The 24639-nt window shown below is 38.9% G+C and overlaps 1 protein-coding gene across 7 annotated transcripts in view; it reads left to right on the forward strand.

Moving 5' to 3' along the window:
* Positions 1 to 24639, forward strand: part of FHOD3 (formin homology 2 domain containing 3) — a 375703-nt gene that overhangs the window by 215265 nt on the left and 135799 nt on the right. For all 7 annotated transcript variants that reach the window (XM_041408064.1, XM_041408058.1, XM_041408059.1 and 4 more), the window contains exon 6: positions 8919 to 9013. In XM_041408064.1, the coding sequence (XP_041263998.1) occupies positions 8919 to 9013 (95 nt within the window). The remainder of the gene's footprint in view (positions 1 to 8918; positions 9014 to 24639) is intronic.

The following is a 24639-nucleotide window of genomic DNA, read 5'->3' on the forward strand; positions in this document are numbered from 1 at the left end:
TGCTGAGATGATAAAAAACAATGGATCCTTTTAGACGAACTTCTGGATTTGTCTAAAATCATGTACCTGTTGTCACTTAAGCAAGAAGAAATTGCAGAAGTGATTCTACATAACTGTTTTTGTAGTGCTTCTTAAAATAATCATTCTTTTATTGTGCTTTTCACATGTGGTACCTTATATTGGAAGAAGAGGGGGCTGTGTTTGGAATGCATCTCCTGGTGAAGGAACTATGTGAGAATTAAGAAAACAGCTTTATATTGAAGTAAATAGCTGCAGAATTTTACTTGTATTTTTTTTCTCAGCACATCTCTACCCTGGTATTCCCCAAACATGCATTATTCTAAAGGCTAGAATAAAAAGTGTTTGAATTTAACTCAAAATTGGATGGCTTTCTGAGAGTCACTTTTGGCAGCGTGCTTTGTTTCCTGCAAAACACTCTGTGAGAAGTGATGTAAAACACAAGTGATAGGATTACTGTTTTCAGTGCTTTTCATTCCTTTCGCAGCTTTTCTGTTCTTCAGAAATATAGTTTGTATCATTTTTTTAGAGGTCCAGGTTTTTTGAATGAATGCACAATACATGAATTTTGGAGACTAGCTGTTGGCATGGGAGTAGCAGAGATAAATTTACATGCCCCTGGAAATCATTGCAACTCTCTAAGCCTTTCTGCCAAACACTGGTTTAAGTGTATTTAGTCACTGATTGCAACGCTGTTATCCCAGGATGCCAAACTGAGCCCATGTTTACCTGCCCAGGGCTGGACCTCAGAGAATGAAGCTGAGCTTAGTAAACAAAGAACTGCTATCTAGGGGAATACTAGCTCTCATGACAGTGCTAACTTGTTGCTGCATGACAGCAAGAAATCATTGATCAATGTTATGCTTTACAAAGACCATGGTGATGGAGCTGGGCAATGTTTGAAATTTTGACTGGCACAGTTGTTTATCTTATTTTTTATTATTCTAGTCCTCTAATAAGAAGAATACAATACAATAATATATTCCTCTAATAAAAATTGTATGGAAATATGAATATTATATATTTATAAATTTAAATTATAGGAATGTAGTTAGTTATTCCTGTAGTAACAGGAATACGGTAATGCTTGGAATTGTTGATTTTTTCCCCCTTTTGCTTCCCTGAGAATCATCTTTATTTTTAGGAAAAAAAAAAAATTTGGAAATATGGCTTCTCCCCTAAGAGAAACAGGGGGAAAAAGCCGTCAGTAAGAATTTATCACTTGCTCACTTCGAAACCACAGGTTTCATTTTGGAAGGTTTACAGTTTTACTAAGAAGAAATACTGTTGATGACTAAAAATGTTCGGTATGTGAACAGTTTTACCCTACCATATGTCCTTTTTCTGCTCTAGTGTGAGCCCATTTGTTAAATAGCCCAGCTGTGCCACACTTCTTTACTTGCCAGAGAAGGCAGGAACCCCAAGACAGTGTTCTTTTTTCCATAGTCACTGGCAGCCTACTTGTAGTGAGCAAAGATCCTGCTGATGTATAATAGGAAAAAAAAATTCCATATATCCCCTCATGCTTTTCTTTGCCCCAGGTGCAACAACACACAGAGTCCAACAATCAAAATAACCTGTGCTTTTTGCCGAGACGGAGTCCTGATTGCATTTTCTTCCAAACCCACTTCTGACTCTACATGTTTCCCAGTCCAAAAGCTGAGTTCATTCTCAAAGCTTAGGTTTTCGGCATGTAAAGCAGATGCTGGAATTCCAAACTGATGTGCTGTATGTAATTGATAATGATTGATAAAAGACAGCTTGCACCTGCAGGACCTTTTCTTTGTGCAGGGTAAATAGGTGTCTGAGGAGCTCAAGAAAGGGACCTGCAGAAATTATCTTTTCCATTCTGCAAAGGTTGGTTTGTGTTTCCTTCTTTGTACCTTCAAAGTCAGGATTAGTATTGTTTACACAGACAGAAGGCTTATGTTCATGATGATTAATGGAGAGGGAAAGGCCTTGAAATCCATCACATCTAGCACATTGCCAGACTAAATTACTCAATCAGCTTCCAAATAGAAGTGCTAAGGTATCACTTCTTAACTTGGGAGGCTCACTGAATTTCCTTAGTTTAATCCTAAATTAAAGTTACGTTTTTTTTGTTTTTTTTTTTTTTTGAGGCTGCTAGCTTAATGTGTAGTTTTGGTTTCTTGACTGTGTATTAATCTTCAGTTTAAATTCAGTTTAATTAAATTTCAGTGTTCTGAAAGGGTTATGATGTTATGTTATGATTGGGAGAGTAAGAACAGAGCAAGATTTCAGAGATGCACAATAAAAGACAAGAGGCCTGCCATAGGCTCTAGCTGAAATACAGGAAATTTGATTTAACCTTAAAAAAATAATTAAAAATCCTGTGAGGGTGTCTGAGCACTGGCACAGGTTGCCCAAAGAGGCTGAGCAGCTACCTGGAGCTATAGTCAACACCCAGATGTACAGTCATTAATAACCTGCTCTGGATTTCCCTACTTTGAGTGACAGATTGGGCTAGGCAGCCTCTAGCATGATAAATCCACTATAAAAGTTTAAAATACAATTAAAGATAAGAAGAGATACCTAATCCTGAAACAGATTCTAATTTCTGTCATGAAATTAAGCCATTTCTCAGTGGCTGCAGGTGTCCATAGATAGGAGATGAGGTGAGTCCATTGGAGATAAGTCTTCAGTATTTGCATGGGCAATGTCCTGCTCTGTTATGGTGCTTTTGCAGAATAGCTCACCTTCACAAGAAAAACTGGCAATCTCGTCATTATGTCCTGCTCCCTCAGAATTTAAGTTCTGAGGGCCAATGAGGAAGTCCCCTAGGAAAATGCTTTAAAACTAAAAAAATCCTCAATTCTTAAGAAAAATACTTAATATTGGGTGAACATTATTTAGTGTTACAGCCAGCATTGAGAAAAATACTTAATATTGGATGAACATTATTCAGTGTTACAGCCATCATTGACTCCATTAAGAAGCAGCTGCCTTAATTCAGCTCTAAATCTGCATATATGTCATCTTAATTACAGGCTACCAGGCACCTCTTTTTCCAAATGTGTTTTGCTTAATGAAGCACTGAGGATGAATAAGTATCTTTTAAAACCATCTAGTCAACCTTTCACTTTCCTTTTCTTTTGTCTTTTTTTCCCTTCTTCCATCTTCTTCCTTCCTTAATTCTTTTGTCTTGTTTCTTTCTTTCCTTTTCTTTTCATTCTTCCATGCTTCTAGTCAGCTTGCAAAATAGCAGTCCAATTCTCAGCTGTATTTACTCACTTATTAATAAGGTATTTTAATTAGACATTTCTTTTTCATGAGGAAATGTTTTTACCTATTGCTATATAAGCAGTACCCAGTTTACTTTATATTGCTGTGTTATTAATCTTGTAAAACATGCTGGAACATAGTGCATTTAAAGCTTGAGTGCTGCACCATAAAATAATGATTAAAACAATTATGACTAATCATGCAAACCTTTATAATGCATATATGTAAGCCAGGTTTTAATTCATATAAAAAGGCCTTCAGTAGTTTAACTACTGGCAGAGTCAAGTGAGAGTCCATTATTTCTTTGCACTCAAGTAAATTTTCTAAAATAGCACAAAGGATTTCCTAGAAGAGAAACTGCTTTGGCTCTGTTGGGGGGGGGGGTCTGTGCACTGCCACAGGTGTTTCATGGTGTGTATAAAGGATCAGCTTTTCATGAAACATGTCAGCTGAATAAAGGGGCTGTGTCCCCTTTGACTTGGCTGTGTCCTGTTTTAAAGGCAAAAACATCAGAGGAAAAGGGCAGCAGAGGAAGCATGGAGAGGAGAACATTCCTCTGTAGAATGTTTCTGTTGTGGTGGACTTGTGGTGTATCTATGTATTTTTTGTAATGTAGAGTTAAAACTTAAGGTTGAGTTTCATCTGGAAACTCACTGTCTCTGCAAAATATTTGAACTTTGAATAATACTTTAGGTCTGAAACTAGCTTGCAGAACTTTTCAAAGTGCAGAAGACAAAAAGTTCAAATTTAAAGTAGCGTTGACCAGCATAAGAATTTCTAAAGTATAATTGCAACTTAATGCATTGACATCTGTTCAGAACTGGTTTTGCAGCTTTGGTTCATAGCATTATTTCTTCAGTGTGATTTTTCTGAGATAGTTCAGTTCTTGTGTAATGGAAGTTCAGCCCATGGTTAATATGGAAGTTCTGAAAATTAATTCCTTAGACTGTTTCAACCATGATGTGTGTTATAATAGAAAGAACAAATGAACAGAGGGCAAAAATGCAAAATTAAAAGAGTTGGGATTTAAAAATATTTGATAGCAAACAAAATATTCATGTACTTGTGGCCAGGAAAAAGATTGTTTTTGGCTTCTGGATGACATTACATATAGAGTCAACAATAGTAAAGAAATGGGAATAGCTCTATGAATAGCAGATTTTTCACCGAAGCTAAAACCAACCCATACAAATAGTAACAGGAAAAAAACAAAACCAACCCCCAAACATACAAATTGTAGGTGGTTCTAGTGATGTGGACTGAGTGAGAGTCATTAGGTTTGCCACAGTGTTGCTTTGTAAGATCATTTTCAGAAGCAGTGGAGAGTCTGGGTCATCTCTTTTATCTGAAGTCCTCTCTTAGAAGAAGGAGAGCTCTGATGTGATTTTGCTGATTTTCAAGCAGGTGGATGGTACAAAAGTTGTACTTAATAATGATTTATCATCAGGAAAATTAAGTATCCTTGGATTTTATAGAGGCAATAAGCTCTGATCGGAGGGTGTGCACACAAGCATGATAAGCAAAAGTAGCAGCTTCTGACATCCAGCATATGGAAGCTGAGCTGAGTTGGAGATTTTGTGTTCAAGATGGTGCCACTTGGTAGCTGGGATCTTGCCTCTCTCTAATGAGGAAACACCAAGAAAGAAGTTTGAAGTATGGTTGTTTTCTTCAGAATTACTACCAAGTAATAGTGGTATAGTAGTAGCTTTGTAGTAGTATATTAGGTAACTGTATTATCTCCTTCCTGGGATCCCTCACTAGACATAGACAGAGTTTTGCTCCATCAGGATGTTTGCTTTGATGGAGTAGGCCTTTTTGGTGCCCAGGATAGCATACCCAAACTAGCAGTCATTTTTCAAGTGGAATTAATGCAATCACACAGACCCTTGATTTCTCACTGATGATGATAAGATTTTAGCTAGCAATGAAAATATGAATTTTAGCAGCTGGTTCTTCTTCCCCATTAGTTTCATCACCCTTCTGTTGTGCACACCTGCCTGTAGTAGTATACAGCACATGACATGCACCATAGCTGCTCGGTATGAACTGCCTGATGTACTTGGGCCAGAAGCTTTCTTGGGAACTGAAACCTGCAGTGACAAGGTCTGTCTTTGGCCTGCTTCACGCTGTACATTTACTTGTTCTGTTGGAAACAACTGCAATCACAAGATGCATCCCTGCTGTAATTCTTGACATGATGAGTAGGGGTTTCACTCATGGGAAATTGTAAAAAAATATGTTTTCTGTTCGTTCAGTGATTTTGTTTTCTCTGTCAGTCTTGCGGTAAAATGGAAGCAGAGCACACTAGAGAAGCAGGTGCGTATGTGGCCAAGGAGCAGCTTTGAAACTTTTTCCAGTCTGGGTGGGATAAAGAAACTTTAAGTTAAGGTGATGTTCATTGTAATGATGTTTTGTGCTAGAGCTTTTCCTCTTTGGTCCTGTAAACATTATATCCCAGGAGAGTATCAGTGCCAATATTGGCAAGTTTTTAGAGGCTTTCTTAAACCTCTTATTTCAGAGAAATCTCTGAGTTTTCTGGCTGGTCTGTCCTTTTCTAGCCTAAGCCTTTCCTAAGAAATCCAGCAACTTTCCACTCAAAAACAGCTATGGGTAAAGTCACACACTACTTTCAAAGATTAAGGGTTTGACAAGGGTAGGAACAAAGAAATTCCAAATTAGGTCTGCTTTGTATTTAAACTCCCCTCTCCCAGCCCCTTGTTGCACAATAGTAACTTTCCTAATACAAGTAGGTTGTTGATATACTTCCAAGAAGAATTCCAGTTAGCTGAGGGATGAGATTAAATGGATTAAATAGCCTCCTCATCTTTTGGTAAAGAGAAGGAAAAAAAAAAAAAAGTTTGGTTAATGGCACATGAAAATGTGAATTTAAATTATTTTGGACTAGATTGGCCTTCCAAACTGCCTTGCAGATGAGGCTGCCCTCCCTTGTCGGGGTCCTGGATGTTGGTGGCGGATGTGTGGGCATGCTTGGTGCATGGAGCCGCAGTCATTTCAGCAGAGTACGCTTGTGGGCTGGGAGGTGAGATAGCAGTTGGGTAGAAAAGCTTCAAAGAATGTAAAATGTCCTCTGTCAGTCTCCACTTAGTGCCAAACTGCTGTGTTTTACTCAGCCAGACCCAAGGTCTGGGAGGGCCCAATGACCTCTAGCCTGCTCCTACACTGGTTTTTTTGGTGGTGTCTTCAGTTTTGGCTGTGTGGTGTGGTTATGGTAAAGGAAATGCATTTTCTTGCTCAGCACAGAAACTTGATGGGGTATGAAAACCATCATTCTCCTCCTTTTAGGTCTTCTGGCCTTCTTTTCCTAAGAATTTATTGGGCTTCAGCTTTGTACAAAGTATACAGATTTTCCTTATCTTACTCTGCCTCTTAATGAAAACAGATTTCTCCTCAACCATACCCATCTTGGCTCATTTTGCTGACCCCTGAGGACAGGAAATAGCAGTATGAAGGTCTACACTGAGGTTTGTCAGCAGCTGAGAGCTTCATGTGTAGCAGATAACTACTGGAGATGTGATGTGGACACATAACTCTACATCTTGGTTGTTTCATGACATTGTTTGCAATTCCTTGTGAAACCTGTGAAACTTATTGGCCACTAGTTCAAGCAGCAATGGGAGTGGTTTTTTTCTTGTGTTTTCAAGAATACCTAAAACGTTTTTTTGGCTTCTTTCTAAAGTCTACTAATTTGCCTTAACATATTGCTGTTAAGAAGAGTTACGTCTAAGAGGCTGAAAACAAATGCATGCCACATCTCACTTAGCCATCCTGTCTAATTAGTCTTAAGTATAAGCAGTGAAGTCATTTTGTATTGTGTACATGTTTTTTAAAGCAAACTTTTTGCTGTCTTTGATTTCTATATTAATTTGGAAAACATGCTTCAAGACTTAAATTTGTTTCACATTTGTTTCAAATTCAATTAAAGCACTTCACCCCCAACCAAAGAATTTTCAAGGGGGGAAAAAATGGATTTGTTGACCTTATCATGACTGGATCTCATCCTGATCCAGTGCCAAATCTTTTTAGCATTGAAAGGAAGTAAAAACAAGAATTAAGAACTTTCTCTGATTACTGCTGGGATAGTAGCATTTCCTCTACCTGCAACGAAATGCTTCAAAGCAGCCATTTATTCAGGCAGTGTTATTCGTATCTCATTTTACTGGCTGACTTACATCTTTTATTTTACCATAACACTTGGGCATGTGTCCTTCCCACCTGATTTTATTCACCTGAGAGACATGTCTTCAGAGGGTGCTGACTGATTGCTTCCTGGAGAGAAGGAGCAGAGAGTGCCTGGCATGCCCCAGTGGCAGTGCCTGCCTAGGCGATGTGTTATCTCTGTGCCAGAGCTCTCTTGCTTGCTTTTTCTCAGTCTTCATTGATTGTGTGGCATTCACTGAGTGTGGCTTTCCTTCTAGCTTTGTGTGACAGATTAGATAAAGAATGTAAAAATAGTACCTCAAGTTTTTAACCATAAATTAGCCAACTAGACCAAAGGGAAAAGGAGGAGACGGTGCAAAAATGACTGTCAGCTATTTGGCTATAGGGATACATAAGTGCTTGCCTAGCATTCATGTCTTTGAAAATCTGCCCTCAGGGTAAATGACGCTGTGCACAACCTGTGCAAAAGTTAGCAAACATTCAGAATGTGTTTGGAAGATTAATAGTGTCATAATTTTTCTCACCCTGTGAGTGTTTTTTTTTTCTTTTTTCCCCCCCATAAAGCAGTGTACTAGGGCCTCATCAGGCTGTGCATTAAATAATTGAGTTGTTATGCCAACAGGCTGTGCTAAAAGGTGTTACATCAGTGATTTCTTTTTCATCCCACAGTGCTTTGATCTCCTGCTATAAAGCAGAAGATCTAACAGTGGAAACTTTTGAACATGATAGATGAATTGAATTAATTCACTTTTCATAATCCTTACAAAAAATGTCTGTCCTTATCAGTCAGAAAAGATTTAATAGCTATTGTCTCTTGAAAGTCTCATATTATCACAATTGCAAACTATGAAATTACTGTTATGAAATATTTTACTAGTATATTTTGTAATGCTGTTGTAAAAGCTTTAGGATAAGTTAATAAAGACACTTGTAACCATGCTTCAGTTTTTTGTATTTTCTCAGTAAAACGTAAAACTTTTTCAAGAGAGCACTATGCATTAGTGAATAGTTAATGTCTTTATTGATGTTAATTGTCCAGCTTTAATTTCATATCACTGGTATTCACTGAAACTGTCAATCCAAAAATACTAATTCCGAACATTATATATGGTGCTGAAACAAATGGTGAAAGTCTTGGCTCGCAATATATAAAGCTCTGTAGCTGCGTACATTGTGACAGTAAGCAGTGTGTAGAGTACTGTTTGCAGATTTGGGGAGCATAAAATATGGCATCTTCTAGGAAAAACGAGTGTTTGGGCTTGTCTCAGGATGAAATTCACAGATATATTTTCAGATTAAGTCAGTAAAGTCAGTGCAGTTTCCCAGGATTTTATTCAGCACAATCTTGCCCAGTATATCTTTCATTAGTTGAGCTCCGCACATCTCTGGTAAATCTTGCTCAGAGAAGATTGCCAGCAATGCACAGAATTATAAAAAGTGTTCACCAGCTCTAATTATATTTTCTCTCTTTGCAATAGCTTTGGGCCAGATAATGCTTTATGTCGATGGCATGAATGGAGTGATAAATCATAATGAAACCATCCAATGGCTGTACACACTTATTGGCTCAAAGGTAAGACTCTCAAATATTCTCATCTTATATGGTTTTGGTGTTCTTTTAATGCATTTTTTTTATGCTTTTAGGGTATAAATAGACTGTGTGTTAGACTCTAAAACATTCCATAATATTCTGCGTGGAAACCAGGTCATACCGAGCTGTTACTTCTTTTCTACTCTTTTTATACTCTTTTGTCAGCACCTACTCTGCTCTTAAAAGCAAAGATGTCCTCATTACTGTCTGTGCTGCCATTGCATTTGACCATGGAGAAAATTTATTGGTTCTGTAGTTGCAGTTCCCGAGGCATTCTTTGGGACTGTTCTACTCACCATTCTGCACTGCTCAGCTCTGCTGAGCACTGGGGGAGGACAGTTCAGAGTGACTCCTTCTTAAACTAGTATACACAAGTTCAGTTGGAAGTTACCTACAGCAATCATCTAGAGTAAATGCCCAACAGCTTCACTCTATGAAGGTCACTGTCCAAATACCTCTGAAACACTGACAGGTTTGGGACTTTGCCCACCTCTCCAGTAAGCCTCTTCCAGTGTTTTTCCACCCTCTCAGCAAAGAAATGTTTCCTAATTTCAAGTCTTCTCTTGCCTGGAGAGCCCTAGAAGGCAAAGTCTGGTACCTGCCTGCAAGGTATTCTTTGTTGGTCCCCATATATTGAGACAAAAGCTGAAAGCTGGAATATGTGCGGCTTGGAGAGGTCTTCTCCAGTAGAATAGTGATTTACATAGTGCACAGTCTACCTTTAAGCCCATCTTTGCTGGAATTTGAAAAGCAAGCAGAACACAGATTCTACTGACATGCCGTCTTGAGGGGCCATAGGATAGGTAAACCCACAAATATACTCTTCTCCAGCCTGCTGGCTCTTAAGAAGCTTTAGGAAGCTTATTATGGCTTCCCAGGGGCTGCTGCTGCTCTTACCATGCAGACCTGTACATAGGTAACTATGTATGACACAATAGCTAGAACAGAGTATGGTAGTTGTTTACAACTCAAAAGTTGCTGTAATTGGTGGAGCTGAATCTGTAGCTATAGTTACTAAGAAATTTCTGGGAATGTTTCAAGTGTCTGAGTCGCACAAAGTTGCTGTTGGGTACTGTAGTGACATGGAGAGGCTGCTGTTCTCCTCTTTAACTCTGATAACTCTCATAACACAAGGAGGAAGAGCTTGATGTCCCAAGGATCCTTTTTTAACTACAATTTTTTTCTACAATGTGCAAACTTCACTGCTGCAGCAGATTGTCAGGTCAAAGAACAGGTGCTGCAGTATTGAAAGAACTGATTTATCTTGGGTTGACATAGTAGATAAGTAAAAGTAAGTTAATTATGGTCATCAAATCTCAGGCTTAAGGGGCAAGTTTCATGACTGGGAAAAGATAAGGAGAAACTCTTCCCTCACTGTAAAATGTTCCACTGTTTTCTAGGTATTACTCTGAGCCATTTTTCCTTCTGAAACAGGGGATGTTGCCACAGTTGGAAAAGCATTGTGAGATGAGAGAGAAACCATTTGCTTCACAGAGATCTACATTTTCTATGGAACAGATAAAAGAGCAAAAAAGGAACAAAAATACTTCTATGTCCATGACTATTTTAATTCTCTAAAGCACGTAATGGGAGTGGAATGGGAGAGAAACATGACTGTATTGTTACCTTGCAGATTAAATTCTTTCTAGATTTTCTTGTTCTGAGTACTTCAGCTCTTGGGTCCTTAAGCTCCTTTCTCCCTCCCCCACTGCCAGCCTGAATGATTATCTCCATGTCCTGGCTCAGTGCCTGCAGCTGAGGAATGCAGGCAATGTGCTTTGAATAGTTTGGTTTCAGGTAGCATCAAAGTTGCTTTTTCATTATTCTTCAACTGTCTTGGAGGAGATCTAAGTCCCTGTCTGTGTGCCAGAAGTTAACTGAAGGTATGGCAGGCTTACTGTCAGTGTGGTGGGACAGCTGCTTTATTCACTTAAAGGTGGTTTTGACTTTCTGTGAAAAATGAAGCCCTGGAATTTCCAATGCACCTACAGTCTGATTTTCAGCCCTGCTATGCTGGTGCCTTTTTCACAGCAATGATGAAAAATACACTAACATTGCTGAGCAAAAAAGGAATAGTGAAACTGCCAATTAAGTCTTGGGACAAATCCCTCTAATAGGATGCAGGAGCAATATAGCTATTCAACTGCCACAGCTGTGACACATGGTTTCTTGCCTTCTCAGGAGTTCTGGCTGCGTTTAATATACTTAGCAGTGGAGGTTGTTGAATCTGTTCCACTGATATTTTTTATTTTTTTTATCAAAATGTGTAGTGGTTTTGCTCCTTCACTGTTGCTTCTGTTGCTTGCCCTGCTCTCTTTGGAAGGGGCTGCTGGCTCTGTCACCCTTGCTCACTTTGAGCAGTGGATTGTTGCATTACATGGGGTTCAGCAGAGCACCTCAGGGGCTGGCATGCTCAGCACTGCAACAGCTGTGATTTTGGTACCCAGCTCCAAGATCACTTTATGCACCCAGCTATACTTCTGTATAGGGATGGGAAAAATATTTGGGAAATAAAAGTTTAAATTTGTATGAAAGAAGGACTCTAAGCAATTTACTGAAAGCCTCCCCAGATTTTTGCCATTGTATTCCTTACCATTGCTAATTCTGCTGCCATTTTACTCCTCTGAACATCAGTGAATGCTTACATTGATAGGTTATCAGAAGTTGTTGATAATTTTAGTGCTGTTATTTAAGTTTGCTCTGAATAAAGTTATTAGGGAGGCAGTTAGAATTCCAGTGGTGTGACTGCACTGGCACTGTTGTCATTGTACCAGTTCAGAGGCACCAGCTGTGTCAAGGTGAAGAATTGAAAAGCAGGAAGGAAGTTAATCTTAGATGACTTGTTTTCTGTGGCACAGAAATAGCCTTTTATTGCAGATTGGTATTATATAGGCACTAGATTGGTTCTGCTACATCACACTTCCATTCTTTAGTGATATTATGTGGAGATAAGAGCATTACTGGCACATGCCAGTAGGCCCACTTAGGCCCACTGTTGGTTCTCTGCAAGTTGTGCCCACCCATAAGTGACCGCACCAGTGTGTGGCAGTGGGCTTTCACAGGCTGCCTGTAGACTGCTTTCCAATCATCAGTGGCTCATACATCCCTGGCATAAAACATTGGCAGCATAATCCCAATGTAAATGTACATTACTATTATTTCATCATTAGTTATATGGACAATTCATCAGTGGTTCCCTGTTTGACAAAGCGTTCAAGTATGTACTCAATTATGGGTGTATGGTTACATGCTGTTGGCTTCCAGATAGCTTTAATACATAACTGAGGTCAGCAGTGAGCTGCTGCAGGCATGCAAAAGAGGGCTATGGCAGGGCCAAGGCTCTAACCGTCTTATATAAGCTACAAATTATGTAAATAGGAAATATTGGTATCAACCAAGTTTTCTTTTAGCATTTGGTGCTAGCATGGGGCGCATTCATGAAAGAGGGTTTGGTTCTTAGATGACAAAACTAGAAGTCAGTTGAATGTTAGTTAACAATGCTTTCAGAATTGCTCCTTAATTTTTTTTATTTTTTTTTAACTAACCTGTCAAGGATGATGCCTTAACTGGCTCAACAGTTAAGCCGTGTTAAGGATGATGCCTTAACAGTATTTATGTTTCAACTTCACGGTGCCTGGAAGGAAAATCATGTTTCACCGCTTTCTCCGTGTTTCTGCCACCTATGTGTTACTACTCCTGCAGGTGGAATTAAGTTTTTGTGTTGTATTGCAAATATATTTAGGCTGGTTTTAAATGGACTTGTTTGTGCTGGCAGCTGGCACTGGAGCTCTTTGGTGGATCACTTGCAGGTAAATGGTGATAGCTCTTAGAAAATTTCTCTTTACCCACAAGAAGGGACACCAAGTTAAACAGATGTATATATTAAGCCTTATTAAGTCCATATAATGTATTTCTGATCTGTAGGCATGTATAAGTTTATATATATGCATATAAAATCTTTCATATGTGTTTGTAATTCCTCTGACCTAGTAAGAGAAGTTGTACAGTACTTCTAATGTATCAGTGCTTTAAATCCTCCAGGACTAGCTATTGACTGTTTACAAAAAGTACTTTTCTGGACCAAACATCTTGAAAAAACATAGGAGCTTCTCTATATCTGGGGAAGCAAATGTTGCTTTGCATCACAAACCCACAAGTTTTTGCCAATCCATCTTGGTTTTCAAAGCCACTTCTAAGGCATAAAGTGGTCCAAAATCTGAGTTTAGTTTCACCTTTTCTTTCCCCCTGTTTTTTACTGCTCCTGATAATGATTATTTTTTCCCATTTGATGATCCAGGCTGTTCTCATTTCCCCCAGGGGAGCTAAAGCCCCTTTTTGGCATTGTTTTCAGTGGAAAATAATCCATTTTCAAAGTGGTGCTGGGTAACCTCAGAAGACAGGGTGGAATGCTGGGCCCAGGCCGATACAACGAGGTTGATTAAAGATTCCTATCTCACATATTGTTTTAATTTTTTTCCTACTTTGCTTCTGTCTGAGTCCTAGATTGCAAAGTTAACTACAAACTTTAACTATCAAGTTGTTCTCTGTGCCTTGTGTGAACCTTTTGCTTGCTTTGGTATTGAAGAAATTACTTTCTGGATGTTTAAAAATGTAATTCTGTCAGAAAGAAGCAAAAAACCTATTTCAAAGGAAAAACAAAACCCAACACATTGAGATAGAACAATGTAGTTTTAGTGGGTAAATTTGTTGAGTGCAAAAAAAAAGTCATAGAACCATAGAACTGATTTGCTTTGGGAGGGTTCATAAATATAATTCAATTCCAGGCTCCCTTTGCCACATGCAGGGACACCTTCCACTAGACCAGGTTTCTCAGGGCCCTTATCAACCTGGCTTCAGACAAGTCCATTAGGGACTGCTTTTTCTGCATGGTGCCAGGTGCGGGTTAAAGCATGCACATGGTTGGTAGTCATTTCGTGAGAATTTTGGGAGAAATAATATTGACAAAAAAAACTTTTTTTTTTTCACAAATGAATCTTTTAAGGTATACAGAGGTAGATACTCAGTGGAAAAGCTTGACTAAATTAGTATCCATTTCACAAGTCATTTATACATGCACTACACTGAAGACAGAAGCAAAGTTGAGAATACTGTAACTTGATCTTTTTCTCAAGAAATTTCTCACCTAATCTCCAAATAAATATCCAAAATTGGTTTGTAGTAATGGAGAAGGTTGCAATTCTAAGGGTCTTAACAGACATTAATAAAATCAAAAGCAGTCGTACTAGTACTACCTACCCCCAAAGCATGTTGAATGAAATCACTGCCAACCTGGATGGTATACCCTCTTGTTGAGAATCTTGAAAATACTAAGTACTTGGATCTCATTCAATTTTATGGCCATATATTTTGAAAAATAATTGTGTGTATAGATGATCTATTCATGTGCCCAATTTTTGTGAGCAGGAGATTGTGCTGTAGAACTGCAGCAAGTGTAACTGTAAGTGCAGCTTTGTTCTTTATTGCTTTATTCTCAACGTGTTTGGAAGGTGATCTAGGAACTCTGTCTAGCTAAAAGAATTAAGAACCCAGGAAAAATCAAACAGCCTGGGGACCTCCTGTGATCAGTTTTGCTTTTTTGATTCCCAATCTGCTGCCCTGATGATTAACAAACCTTCCTGCAGCTTCTGACAAATGAGATGCCCCATACAACTTAAGCACAGGCTATTTGTATTGCATCATTGCTTTCTCACCTCCAGCCACAACTCTGGCAAGCTCTAGTTTTGTTCTGTTTTCAGGCCTAGACCAGGTAGAAATGTTAGCTGGGTATCAGTCTTAACAGGCTTTCTGGCTCCTTTTCTTCCTGGAAGTGTTCAAAGCAAAACTGAGATCTCCCTTCAAAGCCTAAAATTATTGCAGTCTCACCCATGGGCTGCCCTGCACTTGAGATGTTGGGCTGTGGTGAGCAGGTACAACTGCTTTGAGTTCACTGAAACCCTGAACATTCATCTCAGCTTAGCAGCTGCCTCTTATAGTTAATCTACTGTGCATTTGGCCATTGAACTGTTGTTATGAAAATAGCTATGGGAGGGAGAAACGAAATCCTGGCTTTACAGGAATTTCCCTATTTCCTACTTCTTGAGGTCTTGAGCCTATGCTCACCCATGCCATCAGAGGCTTTCTTCTTCTTTCACTCAGAAACTGGATCAGCACTGTTGCATGAACTGAGTTTATTTTGAATTGTATTTAATTAGTGCTTTGAAGATAAGGATCAGGATGTTGCAATAAACTTGGAATAGAATACACTAGCCAGCACAGACTGTGTTAAGCACTTGCTTTGGTCTCTCCAACTCAGCAGACAGACTGCTATGAGTGCTGCTGCTCTTTACCAAACATATTTGTAGGTAGATTTCTAAGTCCCTCCATCAAATATAAAAGTAGCTAAGACCTGCAGCACTAACTATTCCTGTACTTCCATCTGTTGCATTCATTTATGAGTATTTTGAAGGGATGAACACACATTCTTCTGTGGTGAAAATGAACTCTTGTAGATTAAGGAGATACTAGAAAACACACAGTTCCCTCACAAGACATCAGAGATCTGATATCAATTCGTTTGAAGTGGGGAATGAGAAAATGTAATGATTAACTGCCAACAATGTGGCCAATGCTTAGACACAACTTTTCGCTCAGTCTCATCTGTTCAAAACTGTTTAAGAAAGTGTTGGGTTAGAGGTGAGTAAAATATGTCCAGTTATTCCCAGAAAATACCATGCATCTATGCAGATGTGCAAATTTCTGGTTCTGAAGGAAAGGCAAGAAGAGAGAAAAAAAGCAAGAGTTACACTAGAATTAGGCGGGGTAAAAACTGAAAAACAACCCTAAAGTCAGTGCTAGCTTTTAGGATTGCCTTGGTCTCCCTCACTGCAGTAGTTCAGTGTCACAGGCCTGTTACCATTCACATGTGTGAGCAAAGTGCAGTGCTTCATGCCCTAGCTATTAATATATATATATATTAATTTGATAATATATCGATTAATTACTATTATAATAATATCTATATCTGCTATTAGCTCCTAGTGTGTTCTAACAAGCATTATGTTCAGCACTGCAGTGAAAGGAGAAGGTGCAGTTGGAAAGTTTGTCTGTATTGGGGACTGAGACTAAAGAAAATGGCCAGCATGCTTGAAGCCATCAGTGGGATATGTCTTTGACAATAAAATAAATTGCCTAACCAAAAGAGAGAGAAAATAAGTTGTCAGGTGAAACAGAATGAATAAATATAAGAGAGTTGCTCAAAGGATAAAAAGATGCTAGTTATAATCCAGATTTATGTTATAGTATAGACATGAAATTTTTATGCATATCTGAATGCAGAAATCAACTTAGCCAGTATAAAGCACATTGTGGTCATTATGACAAACCTTTTGGGACAGCTGTGTTTCATTTTTCAGGGTAGAAATATCAGTAATCCTAACTCAGGAGTTTAATACGCTGCATTTTCAGGAGTGTTTAAAAATTAGAATAAGCAGCTGTGTCTGCACCTTTTCTGGGAACATTATTTCGTGAACTCTGGCGCATAATGCTTCAATTTCCAGGGTTGTCCATTTTCTGGTCTTGTTGCTCTTAGGTGTTAAACTGATGTATCTTTTATGACAGTGGCTGTGGTGCTTGGCAGAAGGCATTAGAAAGTGGGCTATTAGAAAGTTTGGCTGGAGCAGCAGGGAAATCTCTTCTGGTGCAGAGTCATTGAAATGTCACCAAACTCAAATTTGTTAGCTTAGACCTTTAGTGAAGGTCAAGTGATACAGTTTTCTTAATCTATTTAATAGTTGCAATAAGCATTCGCAAAATGTGCTGTAATGCTGGCAAATACTGTCTGTGCTCTGTCATTCCTTCTTGCCTTCACTGACAGGACCTTGTCAGTGGCATGTGTGATACAGGAGATAGATCACTATCACTATGAAACATAAGAAAACGCCCTGAGGTTGGCTCAGTTGGTTACAACACAGTTCTAATAGCACCAAGGTTGTGGGCTCCATCCTTGAATGGGCCATTCGTTTAATAGAGGGACATCATGATCCCATGATCCTGCTGGTCCCTTCCATTTCAGACTATCCTGTGATTCTGTGGTTCTGTGAAAATGCATCATAGTGAATGGATATATTTGCACAAAGTACCTCATCTGAACTGTGTGGTGAGACCAGTGTAAGAAACAAACCTGGCATCCAGATCTCCTGAGACTTAAGTGTCTTGAATTTCTGACAGAACTTTTTGGTTATTCTGACAGTAGAAAGCAGCATATGGGAGTGGAGCATTGCAGTGGTGGTGCTGAGAAGACTCCTGCACTCCTATAGAAGAAAGGAGGTGGCCAACATTTTGCATTCTTGAGTAGGTGTTAATATTCTGGAATTTTATGACTGTTAAAGAAAGGGCATTATGGTTAATTCCATCAGATTTGAAGAATGCAGGTATTCTGTCCTTATTTTAACAGAGTTTGGGCTCAGTTTACATATTTATCTCAATGCACTATGATATTTATTCTGGTACAAGCAGAGTTCAATTAATTCATAGGATGTGGGTAGGATGTTTTTGTTAATCACTTAATTTCTTAAACTGTTTGTAGTAAACTTTGTAACTTCATTACCAAGTTACTTCTTCCTCTCACCTCTATTTTGATGTTTATTGAATTTTTATTAAAGATTTTTGAGAACTGTACAATTGGTGTGGATGCTTTTTATAGGTTTTTGAAGAAATGCAAGGAGAGTTTGCATGGAAGTAGCAGAAATTCCACACAAAGTCTCTTCAAATGTTTGTCTGTGCAAGGATCTCTTAACTTCTCCAAAAGTATGACTTGCTGTGTACTCTGCAGCTGCTGCTATGAGATGTATAGGATCTTTTTTTGCAGAATTGTTCTGCTTAATTTTCTCTCTGTTATTTTCCTGAATGTTCCTCTTTTTGAACAGTAACTAAATTACTACATACTTCATTGACTTTATTTTTCCTCTTGATTTCATCCTAGTTTTCTTCTTAAATCAGTGTCTGTCCTCCTTCCCATATATATAGTGTGGTAATGGAATTCTGCCTGCAGGAAAGGTGGTATCCAACATTTTTTGCAGCGTCATGTAAACCAGATCCGAGACAGTTCAGCCAACACAGCAGTTAATATACCAGTGTTTTGCTTGTAGCTTAGCCTGGAAGAATGGCCCAGATAGGGAGAGACCTTTTACATTGGGAGACCCAGGCTGAATCCAGCTTCCAGGCACATTCTTGAACCAGTTTTCAAATCCCTTTTTGTCTTGGTCCCTCATCTGGAAAATTTGTATTTGGATTTTAGAGGCCTGGAGGAAGAACATAAGGGAGTACAAGGACAGATTATATGTGAAGACAGATACATAGGTAAAAGTTGGACCTGATACTAATTGTTACCATATCTGTTCTTTTGGCATCGCTCAAAAATGTTTGTCATTCTTTTCTTTAGAATAGTTGTTTTTTAAAGCAAAGGCTACTAGCTGAATATAATTGGATAACAGAAAAAATACACTGTGTCAAAAATGGAAACTACCAAAACACACATGATGGCTCTATATTCAGCATGTTGCGCACCCCAAGGAACCTCTGAATTGCAGGCAGCTCAGGTCCCTCACCAGGGTATCGTCATGGCTACCTCACAGATTTTATGTTCATCTCCTCAGTTACAGGACATGTCCTTAGGAAGAAAAAGGTCTGGTAAGATGTGTGGACCTCAACTACTTTTCATAAAATCAAGATCAAAAGGAAGGCTCTTTGATAGGTTTTCTTTCTTCCTTTTTTTTTTTTTTTTTTTTTTCTGATCCACAGTTCTCTAAGAGTAGTTTATACCATATAAAGACTTTTCAGAATAATTTCCAGCATATCAGCAGGTTTTCTAGCTGGCTCCCATGATACACTGAAATGAGCCTCATGTGGGCATGCTGTGTACTCTCTTCCCATATTCTGACCCTCTTTGATCACAGCAATTGAACACGGAGTTCAGATGCTTCCTGGTTTGCCCCCCTCTATGTCTCCACTATTTTCCCTTTTTGAAGACCACATTAATAAAAAACAAGAATGTGATGTTCAATATAAAACATACTGTTAATACCTCAGCCAGCATGGAATTTTTGTAGATTGGTCCCTTTTATTTTTGAATTTCCTCTTCTTATTAGAAGACACACAACTGTAGTAAATGTATGTTTTGTCTTTTTCATTTCCAGCGGTCTGTAACTGCTTCCTTCTTTAGCTTGGTAATAAAAATAAATTAAACCTCTCAGAAGCCCTTTTTCTCCACTGCACTTTAAATGTCAGTGTGGTTGTCTAAGCATCTTATTGTTGTGATTTTGTAGGGAAATGTAACACTTTTCTAACTTACAGTTTGAATGCTTCTGCTTCACGAATTAAGCTTTTGCTATGACACAGGCTTTCTTATAGTAAAGAAAGAGTAAAGAGGGACAAGAGACTACCACAGCTATGAATGTATGGAGTAACTTGAAAACTGTTAATCCCTGGGGACTGTGTTCTAGTTTCACTGTGTTTTCCTGAAGATACTAAATATAATAAAACTATATTAAATATATAATATATATTATGTGTATTAAATTTAGTAAAATGTTTTACTCTATTTATTAAGTAGATAAGATAGAATTTCTCTTCATAATTTTGACTCCTTTGTGTCATTCCCACTCTGTGTGGTTTGCAGTTCTTTCTGTTCAGATAATTTTTTCTTTTTCCCTTTCTCATCTGCAGTCTACCTTCCACAAATATGCACTCTTCTCATATTTGACGTTTCTTGGGCCACCCTTCCAGGCTCACCTTTTGCAGTAAGGACTGTGCATGGCTGTAGGGGAAAAGACATGATAGACCACTTGAAAGTAGGTTTGCTTCCAGATCTGCACTGCTCAGATGGATGTCTATAATAGCTGTGGATGTAACAGAGAGATTTGAGGCACACTTCCTTAGAATCATGATATACTTCAACTTTTATCGCTGGTCTGCAAAATTTTCCCTTCTTGTTCCTTCTCATTCCCTTCTGATGAAGAGTTGCAATGTGAATGCCCAAGTTCTGCTTCTGGCAGTGGAAGATCATTCATAGCAGAGCATCAGACAAAAAATGTCAATTCACTCCACAGAAATTGAAGGCTGTATTAAAGACACATTGCCGTGTCTTTTATATAGGAACAGCAAGGGCTCTGAGGGTGTCCCAAGGCATTGGGCCATGGGACAGGATCTGAAAACTGAGCACAAGATTTTCCTGATGTCATGATATGATGTAGTACTACAGTTACTCATCTTGGAGGTTGTTTTGTTTTATTTCCCTCCTGCTCAGAAGGGTGGGTTAGGATTATTCGTCATCTTTGGCTAAACCGACATGAAGTTATGTGGAACAGATGGACCAGACTTTACCTACAGGTCTGAATAGTTCAATCCCAGTCTGCACCATTTATGATTCTGTGGATGTTATAGCACTGATAGCGTCCTGCCACTTGAGTTATTGGTTAGTTAGAGAAAAAAATGAAGCCTAAACCAGCATCCTTCTCATTGGCATCCTTTTCAAAGGGTGTCTTCAAAGTTTTTGCAGTAGGTTGCTTTTCATCATAGAAGTAAGTTGCAGTCTGAGAGGGAAAAAAGGAGGCATTTCACTTGTTGGACCTCTGGGAAATTTTAGTCTTTCCCTTTTCTTTGAAACGATACTTTTGTTTTGTGTATCTAAATTAATTTTAAATCCTTCTTTGTCAATGAAAATAGTTAGTTTAAATAGCCAATATCTTTAGAAGCCAAGAGAAATGAAAATTTTGAAAATTTTAGACTGGATAGTAATACCTCCTGCCTTCATCCGAGGCTCCAGCTTTCCTGCATGTATACGTGCAGATGAAAGCTGATACATTCATTTTCCCTGATTGCTCTGGAGAAGCAGCATCCTCAGTGGTGGCCACCACGTGCTTGACAAGAGACCTGACAGGACACATCCTGTACAGCCAAGATACAGAAAACACCCCAGCTGTTCTTGTGTAGAAGGGAAAAAAAAAAAAATATCAGTGAGAGGAATGAATAAAGCAACTTGCTTTTTCTACCTTAGAAAAACCATCCCACAGCACCACCTAGCAGGCACAGATGGATATGAATAAACAGTGTGAGGACAGAACTGGAGGAAAATGCTCCTGGGAGAATAAAATTTTGAGCAGGACTACGTGCTTTAAAACACCTATTCCATCTAATACCTAGCACAGGTTATTGATAAAAAATTAGTTGTGCTCTCTTTCCCTCAGGCAGCTGGTATCCTTTAGTTTTGGATATTTGTAGCTTCATACAGCTAATGAATCTCTCTGCATGTCTAATGAAATGCATCTTCAGTTTTGTGATCTTTTTTGTGATCTGGAGTTTTTCTCTTTAACTCCACGTATTTCTAACGCACCTAGTTTAATCAAAGTGATGGCATTACATATCGTGGAATTTTATGTTTTTGTCTGCAATCAGTCCAAGGTGCTGGGGAGGAATTACCCAGCTGCCTGCTGAGGAATACTGCCAGAGCACAGATTGAGAAGAGGCCAGCAAGCACATCCTTATCCTACTCCCATGGCAGGGAAAGATGTATTATAAAATAGTTAAGCTGCAGCTGCTAGATGTCTCTGTTTCCAAAAGCAGTTGTTTTACATGTTTGTTTTTCTAGGGGACCCAGAACATGGAGCTTGCTTTTGAGCTGCAAATGTGAAGTATTTATTTGTGATTCTGTGGTATCCTACTGCCTCTACTTTGGTTAATTTTGTTCATCTGCATAGCTTACACAGCCTTTTAGCCTTCAGCCTGCCATCCTAAACAGGCAGGAATGAAAGGCTCTGGCAATACCCACTTATGGGAAGCTGTCTAGGAGATTGACGGAAAAAGTCAGGGCTGCAATTAAAGTCATGCTTTCAGAGCATGAGTTGTAGCTGGTTATGCTGAGCCAGAGCAGCACTGTTTCTCCTATGAATTGTGCTGTGAATATATGGGTTCAAAAAAACATGATTCAGTAATCAGGGACGAGGAGTAGGACCTCCAGCTTGCAGAGATTTTTAGTTTGGCATTATGCATTTAGGCTGATCTGCTGTATTACTCAGAGGCAGTACAGAGGCATCTCTGGCAGCAAGTCTGCCAGTCCAAGTCCAGTCCTTTCCAGCTTCTGAGATCTTATTTTCCTGGTTAAAGCAGGTGACTGTCTATCAAGACTCTTAATTTGCTCTGTAGCATTGGCAAAACTGTTGTTGTTATTATTATTAATAGGAAGAAGAAAATTCAAGAACTGTGCAACTGCATCCCTATGTGGAAACTCCAAATAATTCTTTCAGATATTGTGAGGCATTTTGCTCTTATAAAAGGAGATGTGCTCGTATAGTAACTTGGGGAGGGGGAATGGAAACACCACCAGAAAAACACAAATTTTTTTCTGGTGTTTCCATGGTTACTTGGTAATATCTTTCATGCTATTCTCATGGTTGCTCCATGTGAGAGCCTACCATGGAAAACTTTCTAAAAGCAAGCAAAATTACCCCAGAAGTAAGAGTTCAGTGTGATTTTAGTACTCTCAATAAATTCTCCTTCTCAGAACCTGTACTCCACTGCATTGAAAGGGGCAAATCTCAATTACATTCAATTTTGGCTAAATCTATAGGAATTATTCCCATCAGACATTACACAGCTACCACAGTGCATTTCAGTTGAGCTTTCTTGGATACAAAGGATCATGTTCTGGAACAGTTTACTGCTTTTGTTAACTGCTGCCCCTCATTAGGGCATCACTGTATTTACTGATTTTGTCTGCAGTTGCTCTTGAGTTCAGAAGAAAGTGGAAGTAATCTGTTGTGGTTAGTTCAAGAAAAAGAAAGGGTTGGGTTTTTTTTGTTCGGTTCCCCTGCCCACCCCCTGCCCCACTGTCTCCTCTCTGTACTGCTCCCAAAGAACTGAAACAACAGCTCAAAATTGATCTATGATGCAAGTCAAATCACTGCTGATTATGATCTCATGCTTCTGTGGGTTCAGCTCTTTGAATGATCCTGGCAATTACTTGGCTAAAAACTATCCAAGTCCCAGATGATGAATAATTCTTAAATACTATGTGTAAAATAGATTTCATTCTGACGAAACAAAAACTGAAGTACATGTGAAACAATGCCTCAAATAAAGGTACATCTTACTGTGCAGTAGCTTAGTCAAATGTGCTTTGTCAAAAGTCTTTAGGTCCATAACAGTGCACTAAGGGTCAGATGAAGAGAAGCACAGACTCTGGAATCTGATCCCTTGTCTTCCAGACTGCTGCTGCAAACCTACCTACAGCTAGGTAGCTACAGCCTGTTAGGAATGTACAGGCACAGGTGCTTGACTTCAGTTATCACATTGCTGTTTGGTGTTTGTAGTCGTATCTCAGGTGATTTCAGATGATGCTCTCTTGCACTTCTGAGGCTGTTTTAACCTCACTTGGGAGATAGGAACCTAGTCTATTCTCATCTTTGAGCTGCACATCCACATTTCCAGAAAAATAGGCTGCAGGGAGACTGCACATGCAGATGGGTTAGTTCAGAGACCCTGCTGGACCTGTCAGTTCTGACCATGAGTTGCCAAGCCTTGAATACTTTCCACAGCCATGTTCCAATTCTGCTGTATAGAAAACTTGTTTCTATCCTTTTCTGTCTGCTGTCAAACTAGAACCAAAGTGAGCATTGCTGTTACTGTGGTGCTGCTTGAGGAACTGAGACACAAAACCTGTGACTCTTTGGAGGTACCCAAGCAAACCATTCAGTATTCTTTTAAATGCTTGAGAAAATGTAATTCATTTAATGTACAATATCACTGATTTTTACTGTACTCCCAGACCACACCTGGTGTCCAGAAACCTACTTGGGGATCATTGCATAAAAAGTCTTGTCTTCATATGATAGGTGAACTGAGAACTACATTTTGGGCACATGTATGGGCATTTGAATCTTAATATATGTGGAACTGCTTTGTTGTAATGAAATTAGGTAATCTCTGTGATCTGGTGAAAATAAGTGTTAGGGATTTTTTTGTCTCTTTCAGTATATGTGAGTTTGGGAGCTGGTATGGGTGTGTGAGAAAGAGGCAGAAAATAATTTGCAAGTGCCATGCTTTGGAAAATAAAGAATAGTTTAAAATATATATTTAAGAATCACCATTTTTTAAATTCATGTTTTGTATATCTGTTAATTTTTAGCCACATTTAATAAATTAGACGCCATCCTGGCCAACTAAGTGTAAGTGGCTTTACAGAGAGCTGGACAAGGTGTCCTCCAGAGAGATCCCTTCCAACCTCAACTCTTAAGTGAATCATGCAAACTTCCTCCTCCTTTTCCTTCTGTAGTGGTACCCACATACATTTGCTTTATGCTTTGAGGAAAACTGTAAAAGCCAGATCTTTTTTATGAGTTGTAACAAAGGCATTTGCTTTTGTCAAACTACAATTGGGATCTGGACATGGAGGCTAGTGAAGCTGGAGTTAACTTCATCTAATGTGCAGACCTCTGGAACTCAATTGAACATGAGTGTGATTAGATTTAAGCCCGTATTGGTAAACCTTTGCCACATCACCAGAAGTGCTGTATGGCAACAATTCCATTTCTCTTATCCAAGCAGGAATCTGAGGA

Source organism: Onychostruthus taczanowskii, unplaced genomic scaffold, assembly GCF_017590055.1.
Source record: "Onychostruthus taczanowskii isolate IOZ18803 unplaced genomic scaffold, ASM1759005v1 scaffold29, whole genome shotgun sequence".
NCBI classification, from domain to species: domain Eukaryota; kingdom Metazoa; phylum Chordata; class Aves; order Passeriformes; family Passeridae; genus Onychostruthus; species Onychostruthus taczanowskii.